The sequence below is a fragment of the Cuculus canorus genome, chromosome 3 (assembly GCF_017976375.1).
Source record: "Cuculus canorus isolate bCucCan1 chromosome 3, bCucCan1.pri, whole genome shotgun sequence".
Classification (NCBI taxonomy): Eukaryota; Metazoa; Chordata; class Aves; order Cuculiformes; family Cuculidae; genus Cuculus; species Cuculus canorus.
The window spans coordinates 40,638,099-40,655,871 of NC_071403.1; the positions used below are offsets into that span (position 1 = coordinate 40,638,099).

General features: G+C 41.3%; 1 protein-coding gene across 9 annotated transcripts in view; it reads right to left on the reverse strand.

Annotated features, from left to right (window-relative positions):
• The window catches only part of PTPRK (protein tyrosine phosphatase receptor type K), a 402,963-nt gene extending 388,508 nt beyond the window's left edge, over positions 1-14,455 (reverse strand). For all 9 annotated transcript variants that reach the window (XM_054061582.1, XM_054061574.1, XM_054061580.1 and 6 more), the window contains exon 1: positions 14,135-14,455. In XM_054061582.1, the coding sequence (XP_053917557.1) occupies positions 14,135-14,240 (106 nt within the window). In that variant the 5' untranslated portion in view covers positions 14,241-14,455. The remainder of the gene's footprint in view (positions 1-14,134) is intronic.
• Positions 14,456-17,773: the final 3,318 nt, after the last annotated feature.

A 17,773-nucleotide genomic window follows, 5' to 3' on the forward strand; every position in this document is an offset into this window, starting at 1 on the left:
ACCAAGCATTAGTTTGTTTCTTGGAACAGTTTTCATACACATGAGCTGTACTACCACATTCAGAGAAGAGCAAACCAGAAGCTCCACGTTTGAAGCACTCCAACACTTCACAGGGAAGTTTGGTTCACAGTTAATAAACTATGTACCGTGAGATCCCTAGGAACACAACACAGCAGGGACAGCTGGCCTACAGGAAGAGAAAATCTAATCTGAGGTAACCCTGCCTGGCTAGACCACATGCAATGGTTCCAAGAGCCTCACTTTCTGTAACACTTCAGTTCAGTGACCAGCACCTATGGCAGGCAATTTGGTGCACATGTAGTACAGCCACAGAATTGCCCTGACCATTACTAGCGTCACAGATGAAACCGCCAAGATCCTTCTAACTTCTTGCCGTAACAGCTCATAAGAGTTCAAGAGTAAAAAAGACAGTGCAGCCAAGTGACCAGACAACCCTATCCAAACATAACCTTATTTAGCCTTTGGAAGCTGTTCTTTTCTTAAAAAAATATTTGTATTCACAGCCATTCAAGTTATATAAGAAGCCCATCTACTCACCCAGGGGAGCAGATTTTCCAAGATTTCCATTCAAAACTTCTTGGAAAGCAAACTGAATGACACTTCCGAACATTCATCCAAGCTTCGACTTCATTTAATTTTACCATGCATATGCATTTTCACACATAGTCCTTACAGATGTCTGTTTGCTAGGCTACTATCTTCTGCAATCCATTAGCCAGCTGTCAAGCACTGACTACAGTCTTCCATTAAGAATACCTTCTTTTCGCATGCACTTCATTTACTGCCATTAAAACATTTCATCGTGCCAGAATCTGTAAACTGTGTCTGCGAACAAACTACTCTATGTCTTAGGTGAACTGATCAATCGCATATGAAAGAAACGAAATATACTCCAGGGAATCTAGAAGTATTTATATATTTTAGCATAAACATATTTCTCAAACAACCACCATATTTATAAGCTATACATCAATTACTGAACATTTACATGGAAGATACAATTATTGGTAGTTTATCTTCAGTACTGCTAAAGGCAAATCCTCTTAATTATAACTTATTTAGAGAGAAATTTTCAATATGTGCAACTCTAATATTCTTAATGATGACACATTTTCTCTAATTTTTCCCTTCCCCAAGATAAGAAAATCTGAGGTCTGATCCCCTCTTTTTTTTAAACTGGGTTCTGAGCCTCAAAAGTGTAAGGAAAGAGCAACCTCTCTGGGCCTAAACGTAGCCAAAGTCATCTTTTACATAAGAAGGCCACACTTCGCTTAAATACTGAAGCTATGCACTGCCTTCCATTTCTTGATTCTTACACAAAGAAATGTAAATTCAATCAGATGTTTGATTACTATAGTTGGGATACAGTAAAGAAGCACGGGAGAAAGAAGATGAAAGAAGGGCAGGAAGGATACTGTCATAAACACAACATAGTCATCTCAGATGCAGATTTTTCTCAGAAAAGGATTAGGAATTAAACAGAAACCAGTTTTACCTGAATTCCTCCTTGATGAGGCTTTTTAATGTAGTAAACTGGAAGATAAACATATGGTGATCTGGGAGTTTAAACAACCCCACATCAATAAAACAAACACTAACAGAAGCAAGGCAGAAACTGGAGAATTATCACAGAAGTTACCAAAACCCACTGACTTGCAGCTGGGAGCCCAGGCCATGAGGTCTTAAGCAAGAAGGTATTCACTCCACACGTGAGTACGCTGGTTTGTTTGTCTGGCCTGTTTAATCTGGCAATTCAATCAACATACAGAATGAGTGGAGCAGTGGAATTTTACTTATTATTGCTCACACACCTACAAATGTCAGTGCAACAACATGAAAATAAAACACAAGTTATTCCTGAAGTACCAAACACTGAAGAGCACCAACGAGCACAGGTTTCACTTCTTTTGATTCTCAGCCCACATTATGCATCTTATAGATAATAGAACCATCCTCCACACTGTTGGCACTTCATCCTCCACATGAAGAATACTCAGCAACTCCCAAGACTTTTGCAACAGATTTGCAGACCCTTCTGCCAATTTTTAATATTACACTTTCTTCTTCAAACCTTTTGTTTCATTTGCTTTCCTGCAAGGCTGCCACCATCTCAGGACTCAATCCTCAACCGCAAGACAATAACTGACATAATGCACAAGAACACAGAAGAGGATTTGGGATCCGTATGGTTTAGGGGGGGAGTTACCATAAAATTGTGATGGCAGGATATTTTTTTTTCCTCCAACAAACACAAGAACAGTTGCTTTTTCTTACTAAATAATCTGTTAGGCAATCAACATCAGTACCACAGCGCGCTCCAAAAGTGAATCAAATTGTTATTTTATCTGAGAGATAAATAAACATTTACCAACGTCATTCACTTCTTCCTGTGTCTTCTAGGGACTGTCTAATATATCAACGTACTAAATTTGAGCATTATCTTTGGCATTTGCTTCAGTTCCTGGTTGTCTTAATATTTTATTAGCTTTAGGTTCACAATGGAAATGCTCCACATACAAGTTAAAGGGGGGTTTATATGGTTGGGTTTTAACTGTGCATTCACTTTCATTAAACTGATTTTTTTTTTTTTTAACTCTCTTAACTTCAACATCACAGAATAAGACTGACCTATAAATTACTTAAGGTTGCTTTAAGGTGACAAGTGAAGAATAGGTGTTTTAAGAGATGGATGGCCAAAATTCATTCCCTGAAACACTGATACTTCTTTTCATTGCTATTTCCATGCTTATGCAAACAGAGAGCGATATTTATAGTTAGCATCTGGATAGTATCACTATGCAAAGCCATCCAACAGATTATTTCAATATTCCTAGGGTCTGCAAATGTCATTATTAATCACAAACGCTACTCTTTCAGGTTCACAGCCTCATTACATAGCCCATAAAATTCAGACCAAACATTTTCAAATACATGGTTTCTGTCAAATTGAAAGTAATGTACAGTCTCTCCTCTTCTGAATGCTCATAAAGAACATCTGTGCAGTCTCTCTAAACGAGAGCATAATCTTGCCTTTCCCAAAAGCTGGTCACTTAACACAACTCCTTGTTCAACACTGGACAGAAACACCAATAAATCACCAGAAAAACTGCACATTCGGAATATAAACTCAAAGCTACGTGAATAAGTGAGCCAGAGGGAACAACCACCACCCCAAAAAAGCTGTTTAGTGTATCTACTTCAATATGTTTAAAACAACCTATAAACCGAGCCTGGTAGTTAACTGCTGCTGTGCAGACACAGGATACACAAACCAGCGAGGATCTTGCTCATCCCTGGAAAGGACTGCAGACCTGGACACACTTCATGCCTTTCACATGACTCAGAAGGAGCTGTAGTATTTAACTGAATCAGTATACAGGGATTTCAAAGGAAATGAAAGGAAAGGAAAAAAAAGTAAATAAAAGTACTCAGAATAACACACCACCTAAGAATGCAATACTTTCCCACTTCTGCAGGAAGATTCAAAGCATTAAACTAACTTAATCAAAGAAAAAAGCTAAATGGCTTGGCTATCAACAGTATCAAAACTCAGTAAATATTAACAGAGTTGTTTTTAAAACATTAAAACTTAATATTAAAAAAGTAATTTGACTGACAACTCACTGCCAGGTTTCAGCCGCCTCTGAGAAATCACCTTTGCATTCTAGGACGTTATACCCACTTATTATGCTCCCTTTCATTACAAAACTTTGTTTCAACCGATTCAGAAATCCAAACCATTACAGACTAAGGGTTTCACTTTCACCTGGAATAGTCTGTCCTGATTTTACCCTTACATATGTACATACATTATAGCTTTGTGTATGTATGTAGTGAGGAGATGAAGGTTTTTTCTTGAGACGGAGTTGTCAATAGTTTGTGATACTATCTGAGAGAAAAAGTAGGAAGGAAGAGGAATCCTAGCCAACCCCTCCAGAGATTTACAAATGCAAAAAACTTCATATAAGTAGACCTTTTGCACTAACCAAGACCACACACAGAAAGTATTCATACGTTGAAGAGCTGGCAAGCCTGTGGAACTAGTTTGCAATTTCTACTATTTTCACAAGTTGGGTCAGGATGGATTACTACTGCAAAAAGAATATTTTTCTGGCCTTTTTGAACTGAATAAGGAAAATACTGAAAAGATTATTTTATTACATTTCTCTTATGAAAAGGAGGAAAGCCTCTTTCACTGGAAATATTCTAGCCTGAAGAACTGAACACAGAACACAAACAATGCTGTCACGTGAGCAAATGCAGATGCAGCTAAGTAGTTAAGTGAAGGAACATATGAAAAACTCCTGAAAAGTCTCACAATTCCTGAAAACTCTCACTAAGCATTTTTCTGTAAGCGATCTCATATACCTTGCCTTCCTTCAATTATGGCACAAAATCCTATAATATAGGAATACAGGAATATAACAAGCCACTTCTTTTCTCAGAGATGGTGGAAGGGATTAAGGGACTGGTTCTGAGTTTGGTATGGGGCTTTTAATTTAATTTACTTAATATTATTTTCAAACTGACACCATTATCTCCCCAGTAAAACACTAGACAAAAAGCACTAAAAAGTTAATACATCAATGTTTTGGTGTATTGCCTACTTAAAACATATACAACACTCAGATTTCAGCATACCAATTTGAGAGAGATCTGAAGAAACATCATCTACAAAGATAAAAAAGCATTTTTTCAAAGGAATCAGAAGTTCAACAAAATATAAAACTGTCTTCAGTATTTTGGATTATTAGGTTTTAACAAATTGTCCCTTTAAAGCAATTCCAGTACAGTGATGGCAGTCAGCGCTGAAAACTTATCTCTGCTGTATGAAGTCATGAACTCAGCCACGTTTCTTCAGTGCTCTCATGTCTGATAAGCACTTGAACATTTACAAAGAACAGGCAAATGGGATAACACCAGGAGAATAAAGAAAACTGATACTCCCTATTTTGATCTTGCTCCAGCCTAATACCACACAAAGATGATACAGATATAATAAAGTGATAAAATATCAAATCAGGGCATTTTTCTTATTAATAAGGCAAGTCTCCACCAGGTCTTACAATTTTAATTTTTCACTGTAGAGAAGACGACAAAAGCAGCCTAAAATTTCAGAGCTCAGATTTTTTTCTTTATTACTTAAATCATTTAAAAAGCAACAGGTATCCTAAATCACACTACAGGATTGGCAAATAAAGACAACTTGTATTTGGCAATTAAAAAAAAAAATTAAATAAATACCACAGTAGTTCAAGAAATCAGCTATCCAGTCAAAATCTTCATTCTGAGCTGGTTTGAATTCATTTGAACTACAGCCACAATTGCTCTCCATAACATTTTTCTGTTCTGGTTAATATTCATCAGTCATTTTTACTGTTATAGAACAAGTGTTTACACACAAAAGAAAGCATACAAACAACTCCATCTCAGAATAAATTGAGTAACCAGTAATAATTAGAATGAACATACCATAATTTAATTGCAACAGAACTTGGTTTTAAAGTATACAACAGCATCTCATAAGTCAGTAGAATTAAGTTCATGACACATTAGTTGAGAAATGGCTTCTTTTGCCACTTAATTAATAAATATAATCACATGTTTTTAGTAAATGACAGCAGAAGTAAATGACTTTCTGGCAAACTGAAGGGTGCAATCTTTCATACGCTGCCTAACAAAAATAACCTCATATTACCCGTGGTACTGAGCAAAAAAAAATTAATCTTTTCACAGCACCAATCCTCAAGAAATTAAGTCTCTCAAATCTTTTACTGAGGCATATACTTGGTGCATTACCATAAATATCAGCCAATTCCATACACATGTGATCTCCTTGAAAAGAACAAATGCCTGACAAGCCCATCCACAGCACCTTCTGGCTTAAAACAAGTTTTTACATGTTAAAGTTAATTCACTCTTATGGAAAATACTGACTTTTTTTTTCTGAACTATTAGACTAGAGAATCTCTTTTAGACCTTACCCACACTCAAACTTTTTTGTTTGTTTGTTTGCTCACCTACCACTGAATAATTTGGAAGGGGTGGTGGAAACCCACACAAATCTACTAGCAAATATAGCCACACCAGCAAAAAATCCTAATGCAGCCCCAAGTTTTAAACCTACAGGTTTAAGTATGGCTTATTCTGCTTGAGAATGTGATTAAAAATTATCAGTACAAGTGTGCCCCATTGCTGTGAAGTCCTCTGCGACTTTGAAGAGGCACCTCTCCCTTTTGGCAGCGGCCAGAACTTCTCCCTCCTATATAAAGAGACTCAGATTAACCACAGACTAGTATAACATTTATATAGAATCACAAGGTTGAAAGGGACCCACTGGGTCATCGAGTCCATCTATATATATCATGTTATTATTTTATAGCAAGTTTTGCTGCTATGTGCTTATCCTACCTTCCTACCCCAGGATACAGTTACATTTTACAGATGTTTCAACAAATACACTGACTGAAATTCCTGACCATCCACCCAGAGCTTCAAGGACACACTGTCCCTGTTGAGGCTCAAATCAGCAGCTTCCATTATACAACCACTTTATCTATCAACAAGAGAAATTATCTTGATTAACAACTTCACAGAACTTTTCATCTGCAGTCCTTCAAATAAAACAAACCGCAGCCCTGTGCCATTAGTTCATTGTTTTCATACTAGGTAATTGATAAAATCCCACTGAATATTTTTAGTGCAATTATATTATTTGCACTGTTTAAAATAAAACAGTGCAAAGACTGTCAAGGCAAAGATTTGGCCATGAGAGCAATCACAAAATAGTTCTGATTAGATCAACAAATAAGTGGTCCCTAACTGAAATGTAAGTAGAGATTTGTTAATAAAATCTCCATCTTTTATGAAAATTAAATTTCAGTAACAAGAAGCAATCCTAAAAACTTTTGTTGTTTCAAATCCCAAATCAATACTTAGCTTTTGACTTTCAACAGACAAATGCAGCTTAGAGAAATACATCAGCTATTAAGTCAACTCAAAGGAGCTCCTTAAATGTGTAAATGTTCTCCATAATGAAAAATTGTGGAAATATGCTTAAAATTGTAATGGTTATTGAGCAGCTCAATATTCATAAGGAAAAAGTAGATTTAAGACAGTTTCACATGCCATTAACGTCAGCTCTACAAGACTGAGTGTACATGTGCATGTATTCTTAAAAAAATCTACAAACTATCCTTTTGTGATATTCAGGGTCTGGGGGGCTGGGGTGTCATGTAGCTTTTTTGCTTGTTTGTTTAAACAAAGCATTGAGCTGACACAAATACTAATAACTTCTTGTTCAGGAAAACATTTTGGTATGTTTCTGCTAGTGTCTAATATTTATAAAACTTCTAGAACATGCAAACATGTCTCTCAGCTATATGGCTTCCTGGTAAGAGTAGACAGTAAGTGACTTTAAACTACATGGTAAGCATGCACTATAGGTGACTTAAAACTGAGTAGTTTGCATAGTTTTAAGCTACGCAGTTTAAAGTCACCTGTAGTCAAGACTTACCAGGAAACAGCACAAGGTAATGGCCTTTCTGACCTACAAAATTAGGTGTAGCAGGTTCTTATGCTCAGACAGATGCTACAAAATTCTCACTGATGCCGTTTGCACCCTGCAGCTGGCTTACCCTGGCCCTCTTCTTCTACTCACATACACGTTTCACGGTCAATCCTATCTGAATACCCCATCAGGTGGGGAAGGACAGATCACATGGGGGAAAACACGAAACCACAGAACCAGGCTTTAAACCAGGTTCCTGCTGCACCCCAAACTGGGTGTCACAACACCCTCTAATTCTAGCCTGGTATCTAGGTGTCACCTCCTCTAAGCCCTCTACAGCTTGTCATCACACCTGCTCTCTACTAAGTGCCACTTCTTACTCATACATATATATAATAAATACCTTACCTATCTATAATAAGGAAAGAACATATTTAAGGCGAGCTTACTCAAAGATGCATGTCCAGGAAAGAGACACTAGCACTGTCATCAGTTTGTGGGCAGTCAGCCAGAACTCAACCACCTTCAGTCAGTCTAACCCCTCCAGCTTCAGAGGGAGTGCCTCTTCCCACCCCTCTCCATGCCCTTCTGTTTCCTCTTTCCAATTGCTAGGGTGAAGGGAGGACCACATAGCAAGCAGTGTGGAGCCAACAAGACTCAAAACACTGCACGTTCACCTTACATGAGTTGTGCTGCTATTACAGCTAGTTGTAGAACTCAGCCGTCCCACCATCAGCTCTTACCCTCCCATAAACCAAATTTCTGTGGCCACACGTGTGCAAGTCAACTAAACTCATCGATCAAAAGGAAACTAATTCCAAGCCCCACCTTTCCTCCAAGAAGATTCACATAAAACTACTCCAACTCACCCACAGGCCACGTAGCAGCCAGATCTAGCACATGCAAAGACCTGAGAGCCATTCAGTTGATGGAAATGCCCCCCTCTGTGGCAGCAGTAATTTAAATTGGCTTAATGACCCAGGCAGATTGTAACTGAAGCTCCAAATCTGAGTGCACACTTCTGGGAGAAGCACCACAAAGGCATCATTCCACAACAATAATAAACTATGACAGATGGGATCCTATAAGCACATGAAAATATGAGGCGTCTCCTGACTGACTCAGTTATCAGGACTAAAGTAATAGTTTTGGAAGCTTCTAATTACACATTCAACAGGATTTGTGTTGCAAAAGGAAAGGTAGGGATTTCACCCAAACAGATGCTAATGTAAAGCAAAGCTGATGCTCAATGACGTGTCCAATACCGGAAAGGTAAGACGACCTAAAGGTCTTCCAGCTAAAGAGGTCATATGAAGACATCATAAAGATTCCGGAGCAAGAAGCAGCTATATAGCACTGTTGCAGATCTCTGCATGTTAACGTAGATATTGCCAACCATTACGCATAAGAGGATAAACTCTTCTTAACCCACTCGTATCAACATTTCAGAAAGGGGAGACAAACCACAGTGGTAAGCATTAAACAGGATGTCTCTTCCAGACATCCAACACGAGTTTAGAGATCCTTCAAGAGCCTTCATTAAAAGGTCTCTCCCCACTAAAGGGGCTGGTTAAAGACTCTCCTGACGCTGACACAGCCATCCCACAGACAATCATTTAACTGCAAGCAAGATCTCAGGTCTTCAGTAATGAAATAGATAATTCTATAGAAGTGACAGCTCAGAACCAAGAGAGGGGAAAAATGGTCAAAAAAACCAAAGCAAATGTCAGGAATGATCATACTACAGACAGGGAACAGAACAGAAACCATTATTAAGCACTACATTAATCCATGAGGTAGCTGTCTCTTGGACAGCCCAAACAATGTAGTAGAACTGGAAAAGAATGAGAAGGCTGATAAAGGATAAAAAAAAAAGATAGGGAATGGCGAGTCTATAGGCCACAACTTGACTTTTCCAAGCAGAAAAACAATAGTTGAGAAAGAGTGGAAAAATCCTGTGTGGCATGAAGAAAGTAAATTGGGGGCAACTACTAACCACCTCTTTTAATACAAGAGACAGAAGGTATTAAGTACAACCAGGAACTTTAAAAAAAAGAAAGGACCATAGCTTTTTTCACACAACATATGTATTCCTTGTCACAAAGCAAGGTGAATGCTAAAAGCAATATAGGCTGAAGATGTTATTAGGCAGAATCCACTTATGACATTAAATACCAACACATTGTCTCTGTGGACGGACAAGACCCAGAAGAAGCCAGTCACCTTGCCAAAAATCACTCTCCCCTGAGCACTCATCATGAGAGCCTGTATATGGGCCCAGACAGACCTCTGACTTGATTCTGCACAGATTTCCTACCTCCTTCCTCCTCCTCTTTTTTCTTCATTTTTATTTTTAATTAACTTAAGCAGATCTTAAGTGAGGGCAAGACATATACCTGGTATAAGGTGCACTGCTTACATCATTACCACACAACTCAAGCTGTCCCGTGATTTCTCGTACATGGAGGACTAAAGATCTCTGGAGTCAGTGTGTTCTGGCCACTTTCAAACCAATCTGAGCGAGTAAAGTTCCACTTTGAAAATTCATATACAGTTTATAATTGTAATATAGCATCTGAAAAATACAGATAGGCAAGCGATCTATGAACCAACAGTGTCATGGAACGAGCTGAATGTATAAAGGACAGGAAGACACTGGAAAGAGGGGGTTTAATTCCACTCACCTTCCATATAATATGTTAATACATTTTAACAGCTTGGTGGAAAAAAAAGCTAGTGAGAAAACTCTTATACACACACATCTACCCGAACAAGTATCTTTTGTATATCACATGCAAATTGTAGCACATTCAAGGATAAAATATGACTGAAGCAACTTTTGCTGTTCTGACAGCAAAGGGCTAATTTGAGTTTAATTACTTAAAAGCCTCTAATTTCTTCTACTACATGATTACAAACAAAAAAAAAATAGATATGCTTATTACAATTTTCACGTATTTCTGTAAGCATATTTAATAATAAAATCCTTATAAAAATAATATCTTCTAGTTCATAGTATCAAATTTCTAAGCTACGTTCTCTCCCAAAGACCGACTGCAACCATTATCAGGGAGGGGGGAAAAAAAGATTAACCCAGAAATATTTACTTGTCTGTTTATTTGTGACACTGTAACTACTTGGCATGAGAAAACCTGAGGAAGAACTACTCTAATAAAGGACTTGAACTTGTAAAATATACAGTCCTCCTTTTTAGGAGGTCTGAAATACGACACTTAAACAACTTCAGGTAAGCAGATGCGTTTCAGGAATAGTTATCCTTATACCTTCCATTTAGTAATAGAAAACCCACACACTTGCACTGACACCATCGGAGGCAGTGTGCAATACGTATTTCCACCAGCTAGTTGACAAGCAAGCAGCATTCTGTAAAAAAAAAAAGTTTGAAATGGTCTCCTTTTTTTTCTCTCAGAATTTGAAAACACGCAAATTGCTAAAAATAATATTAAAAAAATATATGTTTAAAGTGATGGAGTTGTGAAAACAAGCTGAACTTGTTCTTTATCGAACTGTAGCGAAGTTACAGATGAAAGGCGGTGCTATATAAAGAATAACTAGACTTCAACAGAGAACACGCTGCCAAAACATTTTGGCCTAGATTCTGACAGGCACGCACCCAAGTTGAAGGGTCATGGAAAGCAGTGGTGTAAAGAAACATTCTACAGAGACCAGAAAACCGCGGATTATGGCTGGATTGGCGGGGGCACAGAGAGAAGCTGCTCAGGATTTTTTACATTTGAGCTCCTTGGGAAAAGACAAAATATACAGTGTTTCAACTATGTCCAAAGGAGGCAGAGATGATATATAACCACAATTGTTAAGACAGTAACAAATTACAAGATACGTCTTGTTTCTTTTCCTAACTTGCTGCTGCTCCTGTTCTTGCCTTCTCATTTGCTCTCATGGAATACGTTATGAGGAAGAACAGACAACAACCATCACACATGTGCTCCCAAAGAAGGTCAACTTTCAAGAAATTCATACTCTGTGATTTGATTAGAACCTTAATAAACATATCAAAATTTTTATGAAGAATTCTAGATCTGGCAGAGGTTCACAGTCAGTACAAAGCATCATAAAAAGGAAATAAAAAACAAATTACAATGAGAGATTTGTGAAAAGTCCAGTCTGAGTTAACAGCTCCATTAATGGCAAAGAAAAATTAACAGTTTTTAATTCTTACAATTCAGATAATAAGACTACTAACACAAAGGAAGCTGAAAATTAGTTAGATTCAGTTTAACACGCAAAGGTACAGGCCATTATATTAAGGTGAGGAGGGTAGAAAGCAGTCAAAGGAAGATGCTTGAAAACAGTACTCCTGTCAAACAGATGACTATGAAGAAAACAGATGCTCCTGTGTGCACCAGATACAGAAACATCTCATTGTAGGCTACAGAGAGGACCTCACTGAAACAAACATACAAACGCTAACCTTTGTGCCCTGCATCCACTAACACCAGGATGAATATGTCTCATCAACAGATGCACAAACACCCACTCTCCCAGCTTCATGGACTTGTTTAGCATAAGGAACAAAATTAAAGCCGTAGTAGTTATTAAATTCAGAGCCTCCAAACCAAGATTTATTGTAACTAAGTGTTCAGCAGGGCACAGGTCTACATGTCTACAGGTCTACATGTGGCTATTGAATCTATTCAAAAAGAGTCTGAGCATCATACTTTAAACTGAGCACACTGAAAGCACCAGCTACTAACAAATCTTCTCCAAACCTTCAAGAAAGTCTGAGTAAGGCTGCAATTAATAAGCCTCTGCGCAGTGCAACGCATCAGTATCTTTGATACTTGGCAATAGAAACTAAAAGTCTCTGGCTGCTGACATGCTATACAAACACAAAAAAAATAATCTCATGTTTCCTAGATACAATTGTTCGACTCCTTTGACAAGCTTCACCTACTCTGGTCAGAAGGATCTTGAACATTCTTCTCTGCTTACCTAACACACACCCCACAGTACCAACTTGGCTTCCCTTGCACTTCCAAAAAGGGCTGCGTGCCACATTTTCAGCATAAAATACCACGGAGCGTATAAGTTATCAGAACTTCCTACTCTTCTTACACCAGTGAACAAGCTCATAAAAAAATCTTTATGTAAGAGTTACCTTTGGCATTAACATCGGCCTGATGAGTTACAGTAAAGCAAAAAATCACTGGTCTGATTTCAGCATGGTTTTAAATGCAAATATGTTACGCTTGGGCATATTTTATTTTAACAATTCTTACAACATATTAGCTGCATATATGGTATGCTTCCTTTCCCCTGGTAAAAGGCTTGTAGGTGCTTATGCAATCTTCTAATTCTGATATGCAAACATTAAATTTTACACACCAAAGCCAGCCACTTTGGAAGGATGTAATCTGTTCAGTCCAGCACAATTTCTTGTACTGCTTCAGCACATTTTTTAATTGACGACACATCTCAAATGTCTCAATTAAACATTAATTTATACGAGGACCAGTGGGGGGGGGGGGAAAGAAAAGCCTTCTAACTGCACATTAGTCCTTATCAAAACCATGCGTCCAAGTCTCATGACCGTAGCAGATACTAACAGCAGTTTTCAAATCAGTATCCTACGATAGAGGCTTCATTTGTCCAACCGATGCACCCGGTGGCATTCCAAATACTATAAGAGAGAGAGAAGAGAAAGAGAGAGAGAAGAGAAAGAGAGAGAGAAGAGAAAGAGAGAGAGAGAGAGAGAGAGAGAGAGAAAGAGACAGAAAGAGAGAGAAAGAGAGAAAGAAAGAGAGAAAGAGAGAAAGAGAAGCCTGAAGTCTACTTCAGGTGGTCCTTCGCGTTATACTTCACACCGCAAACAATAAGAACGTGCTCCCGCTTCACCCTCACGAAGCGAGGGACGCTCCACAAACTCCTCCGGGGGTAGCGGGCGGTGGGCGCTGCTCGGGGTCGGAGCCCCGCACCGCCCCGGGACGCGGCCGCCCGAGCTCCTCCGCGGGCGCTGCCCCGAGGCTCCCCCGGGGCAAACCCAGCCCCGCACCGGCCGCCGCTGCGATCTGCAAAACCCCGCGGCGGGGGGGCAGAAAGGGCGAGAAATTCGCGTCTTTCAAACAAAACAGACGCCGGCCGCGTATGCCTGCCTTCCCTCCCCTTTCTTGCCCACCACTTTCTTTTTTCTTTCTTTTTGTTTTCTCTTTTTTTTTAGGGGGGAGGGTTCTGTTAGCCGGGGATGGCCCCCCGGCCGTGCCTCCTTCCTCCGCGCCGCGGGGTTTTGCAGAATAAAACCCCTGTGCGCCCGCGGGGCGCCCCGAGAGCCCGCGCCGAGCCGGGAAACGCCGGGAAAAGTTTGAGCGGGGGAAGGGGCGGCTGCACAACCCGCTCCGACACCGACGCCACCTGGGAGGCTGGAAGAGGAGGAGGAAGAGGAGGGGAGGAAGGGGAGTTCGCGCAGCGCCCGGCACCCCGCGGGCACGCGTGGGTCGCTCCACGGCGGCAGTGGTGGGGAGGCAAAGGGGCAGCCTCTGCGGCCCCACCGCCGCCCCTCGGGAGCCGGAGGAGCGCCACCCGCACCCAGAGACCCTCCCCGCCCTCACCTGGGCGCCAACTCACCTGCGGAGAGCTGCGCTCGGGCTGCCCCGAGCAGGGCGGGCGAGCCGCCGGCCAGAAGGGCGAGCGCGGCCAGCAGCGGCAGCGAGGCGGCGGCCCCCCTGCCCATGCCGGCTGCCGGAGAAGTTTCCGAAAGAGGCCGGGGCTGCCCCGTCCCGCGGCGCCGGGCGGAGCTCGCCTGGCCGGGAGAACCCCCACCCCCCCCAGCGCCGAGGGGCGCCCGCAGCCCCGGGGCCGCCCGCTGGGGCAGCCGTCTGCGGCGCGGCGAGCGCGGCGGCACCGGCTCACTCCCTACTCCGCGAGTTACTTTGCTGCCGGGCGAGCGGGGAGGGAGGGAGGAGCCGAGAGCGCACGTCCAACCCCCCCCCCCCCCCTCCCTTCCCGGCTCCCCGGCACTTGGCACGGGGAATGTGGGACTCCGACCCGAAGCGGAGCGGCGCCCGGCAGCGCCTCCTGCTGCAGGCGCGGGGGCCGGCACTGCCTCGCCTCTCCTTTCCCCGGCTCGGCTCGGCTCGGCTCCTCTCCGCTCGCACCGGCTCGACACAGCCCGGTCGCGGCTGCCGGCGGCTCTGCGGGACCCCCGGGAGCTTCGGGGCAGGGAGCGCGGCTGATGCCGAGCGCTGTTTGCGGGGGGCGGGAGGGACACACGACACAAAAGTGCGATTTGCCGGCTGCTCCTGCTCTTAGGAACGCGTTAATAGATCGGGTGGCGAGCGGTGGCGTTATCATCGCGCATCGTCTTCGAGCCGGGGTTTGTGGTTTGAATTTGCTCCCCTCTCTTTTGCCAACGCTCGTCTCGTAATGCCAGGGAAGTCTCGTTGATGGGAATTGAAATTGTAATAAAGGGTATTGCCGTTAACGCTGCCGTTTCCAGGTGTCATAAATAACTGACCTTTCAGACAGGTCTGTGTGCGGCTGTACAACTCTGACACCCGCGGGTTGTGAAGCCGGATCTCCTCGCCAGATCCAGATTACAGGTATGCCATATGATAAAGGCCTCGTTCTGTCTCCGAAAGCACTGGAGGTTCATATGCTTCCAGAGCTTAGGACCCTAAAAAGCATTTGGAATGATGGATAAAGGCATCGGTGCTGAAATTTTTGTTTGAATAAGTGAAATTTCCTCTAAATTTTTTAACCTTTCTTTATTAGTTTTTCTTTTTTGCATGGCAGCTTGTAATTAGAGATGATGTATAATGATTGCAACAGAATCTGAAACCACTGGAAACTCACAGGTTTTATTGCAACCTGGAAATTCAATCCAGGTTCATCAAAGGTTTGCTGTGATTCAAAATCCTTTCCAGCCAATGTGTGGCAATTGATAGATTTGCATCTAAACCCTTCATGGTTTCACAGCCAGAAAAAAAAAGGTGAGACACAGCAGTTTGTTTTCTTATACAAACTAATGCGTACTTCACGGCCAGAAACATAAAACCTCAACACTTCAAAAGCACTACACCTGGAAACCCCTGTAGTTTGTTTGGGTGGGGTGGCTGAAAACCAACTTGCATGCTTACTGTGAGCTATAAAATGATGCGCTTCAGCGAACACTGGCTCTTTGTTTGCACTTCGAGGAGGACAGGAGCTGGGTGAGGCAAGTCTCTGGGCACCCGGTGTTTCAGGCCATGTATTGGGTCCAAGGAAACATGGGAGATTCTTCTGCGCGAGGTGAAGGAAAGCAGCTTTCCAGCCCAGCTCTTGATACACTAGGCTACCATTTCTTATTATGTGGAAATTTGCGATGAAAAAGACGCACCGATTCATCTGGCTACGAGGGTGGGAAAGTACATGCATATCTGATGCATTCCTTTATGCTGGGAGCTATAGAGACAGTGCTGTAAAAATAAGTTCAAGCAAAAATACTTTTGAATGGTTTGTGAGGGCAGGACTAGTGTCCCTTTCCCTTAACCTCCATGGCAGTTTCATGGGAATCTGGTGACCAACACTGCAGGCTGCGATGTCCAGGCTGTGAGAGAGGTTGTTAAGTGACAGTGGATGTGCAGCTGCTCCATTTTACTCCTATGAGGTGCAGGGTCCCATTGACGTGTGGTCACCTGTGCTTTACCTACATAGTTTCCATATCATCCAGTGGGAGTCTTCTGGGATTTCATCCTTTTGCATTATTCACATTCCTATTAAAAAGCAACAAAGAGGATTTTGTTTGCTATTATTTCCTTGATTGGAGCGTTTGATCTTGAGAGGTATGGGCACACATGACCCCACTTTTCCTCCAGGTATCTATCTGTTGAGCTATTATATGTGGTTCACTGTGGGTCCTTCCACTGCGCTTGGCATCCTGGCAAAAAAACTTACGCATCAGGCTTGAGGTAATTTTTGTGTTGTATGACATGAATAGATTTATTTTTGTTCCTGCTTATACATTTTGAGAGGTCTCAATGTTTACAGTCTTTTACATTTTCAATTAAGAGCAAAGCATATTTATATTACCTCTTGAACATCATTTTTAACCTGTCTGAGCTAACAATTTGTATGCTAAATGTAGGCTAAATGTAAGCTAAATATAACAGCAGAAAGATAGAGAGACCCCACAGTACTGCCTTACCCTCCAGCCCCAGGGGCATTTGGAACATAAGGAAGGTACAGTCTTTATCCTGATAATTACAACCTCTGAACAAAGTTTCAAATAAATCTGTCAAACTCAAGAAAGTTTGTTTCTGAAACTCTGCTAGATGCCTTTGCCCTGTTTACATTCCCTGTTAAACATTCCCATTATATTTTTGGGTGTTGCTAATCTCATCATAACATATTTTTTAACACAGGCTATCATTTAATTTTGTTCATAATGACTGACAGATGTCTAGAATAATGTATCATCTCATGGTAAATTATTTTAAATTGGCAATATTCCAATGCTATATGATAGAATTTCATAGCTAACGTGGTATTTTCTGATGGTATTTGAGTAGTATGAAAAACATAGATACATTTTAGTAAAATACATACTCCTAACCAGCAAAAATATTTTCCTCTTCCCTATTTTTTTTCAACCATTCTCCTTGAGTGCAAGGGGATTTTGAGAGATTTAAATGAAAGTTTTCTAGTCAAAAGATCAGATAGTCAAGGGTTCTCATTATTCTTCTGTTCCCACCCAACTTTCTGCCCCTCTGCTCTTTTGCTTCCTTTGTGAAATTCTGCTTGCTGATTTTATGAGCCTTAGCAAGACCTAAGGCCTTGAAGATCTGGGTTTTCAAGGCTGGAGATCCTAGGGAAAAAATCGAGAATTGTATTGACTCAGGTTTTCTTGGTGTTATCCAATAATGCCCATGGCAGGGTCTTCTTTGTATTTTGATTTCTGAAAAAGCTATTTCAATAAAATATACTGCAAATTTCAATTAAAACTATTGTTTTACTGCCTAGTGCTCACAGAGGCCTTTTTAGTGCATACTGATTTCACAAAGAACTAGCGACCAGTGCTCATTTCTTAACAAACCATGGACACATGGACTGGAGAGAAGAAGACAATGCTGAGTCTTACTGGTGCCTTTAAACAGTCTCCCCTCATATAATTGCTTTCTGGATGCAAATGTGGGGCAGATAGAGGATCGAAAAAGGATGGAGATTCACTGTTGCGTATCATGCCTGCACAGGTGGACTGGGATAATAGGTTCCAAGCAGGAGCACCCC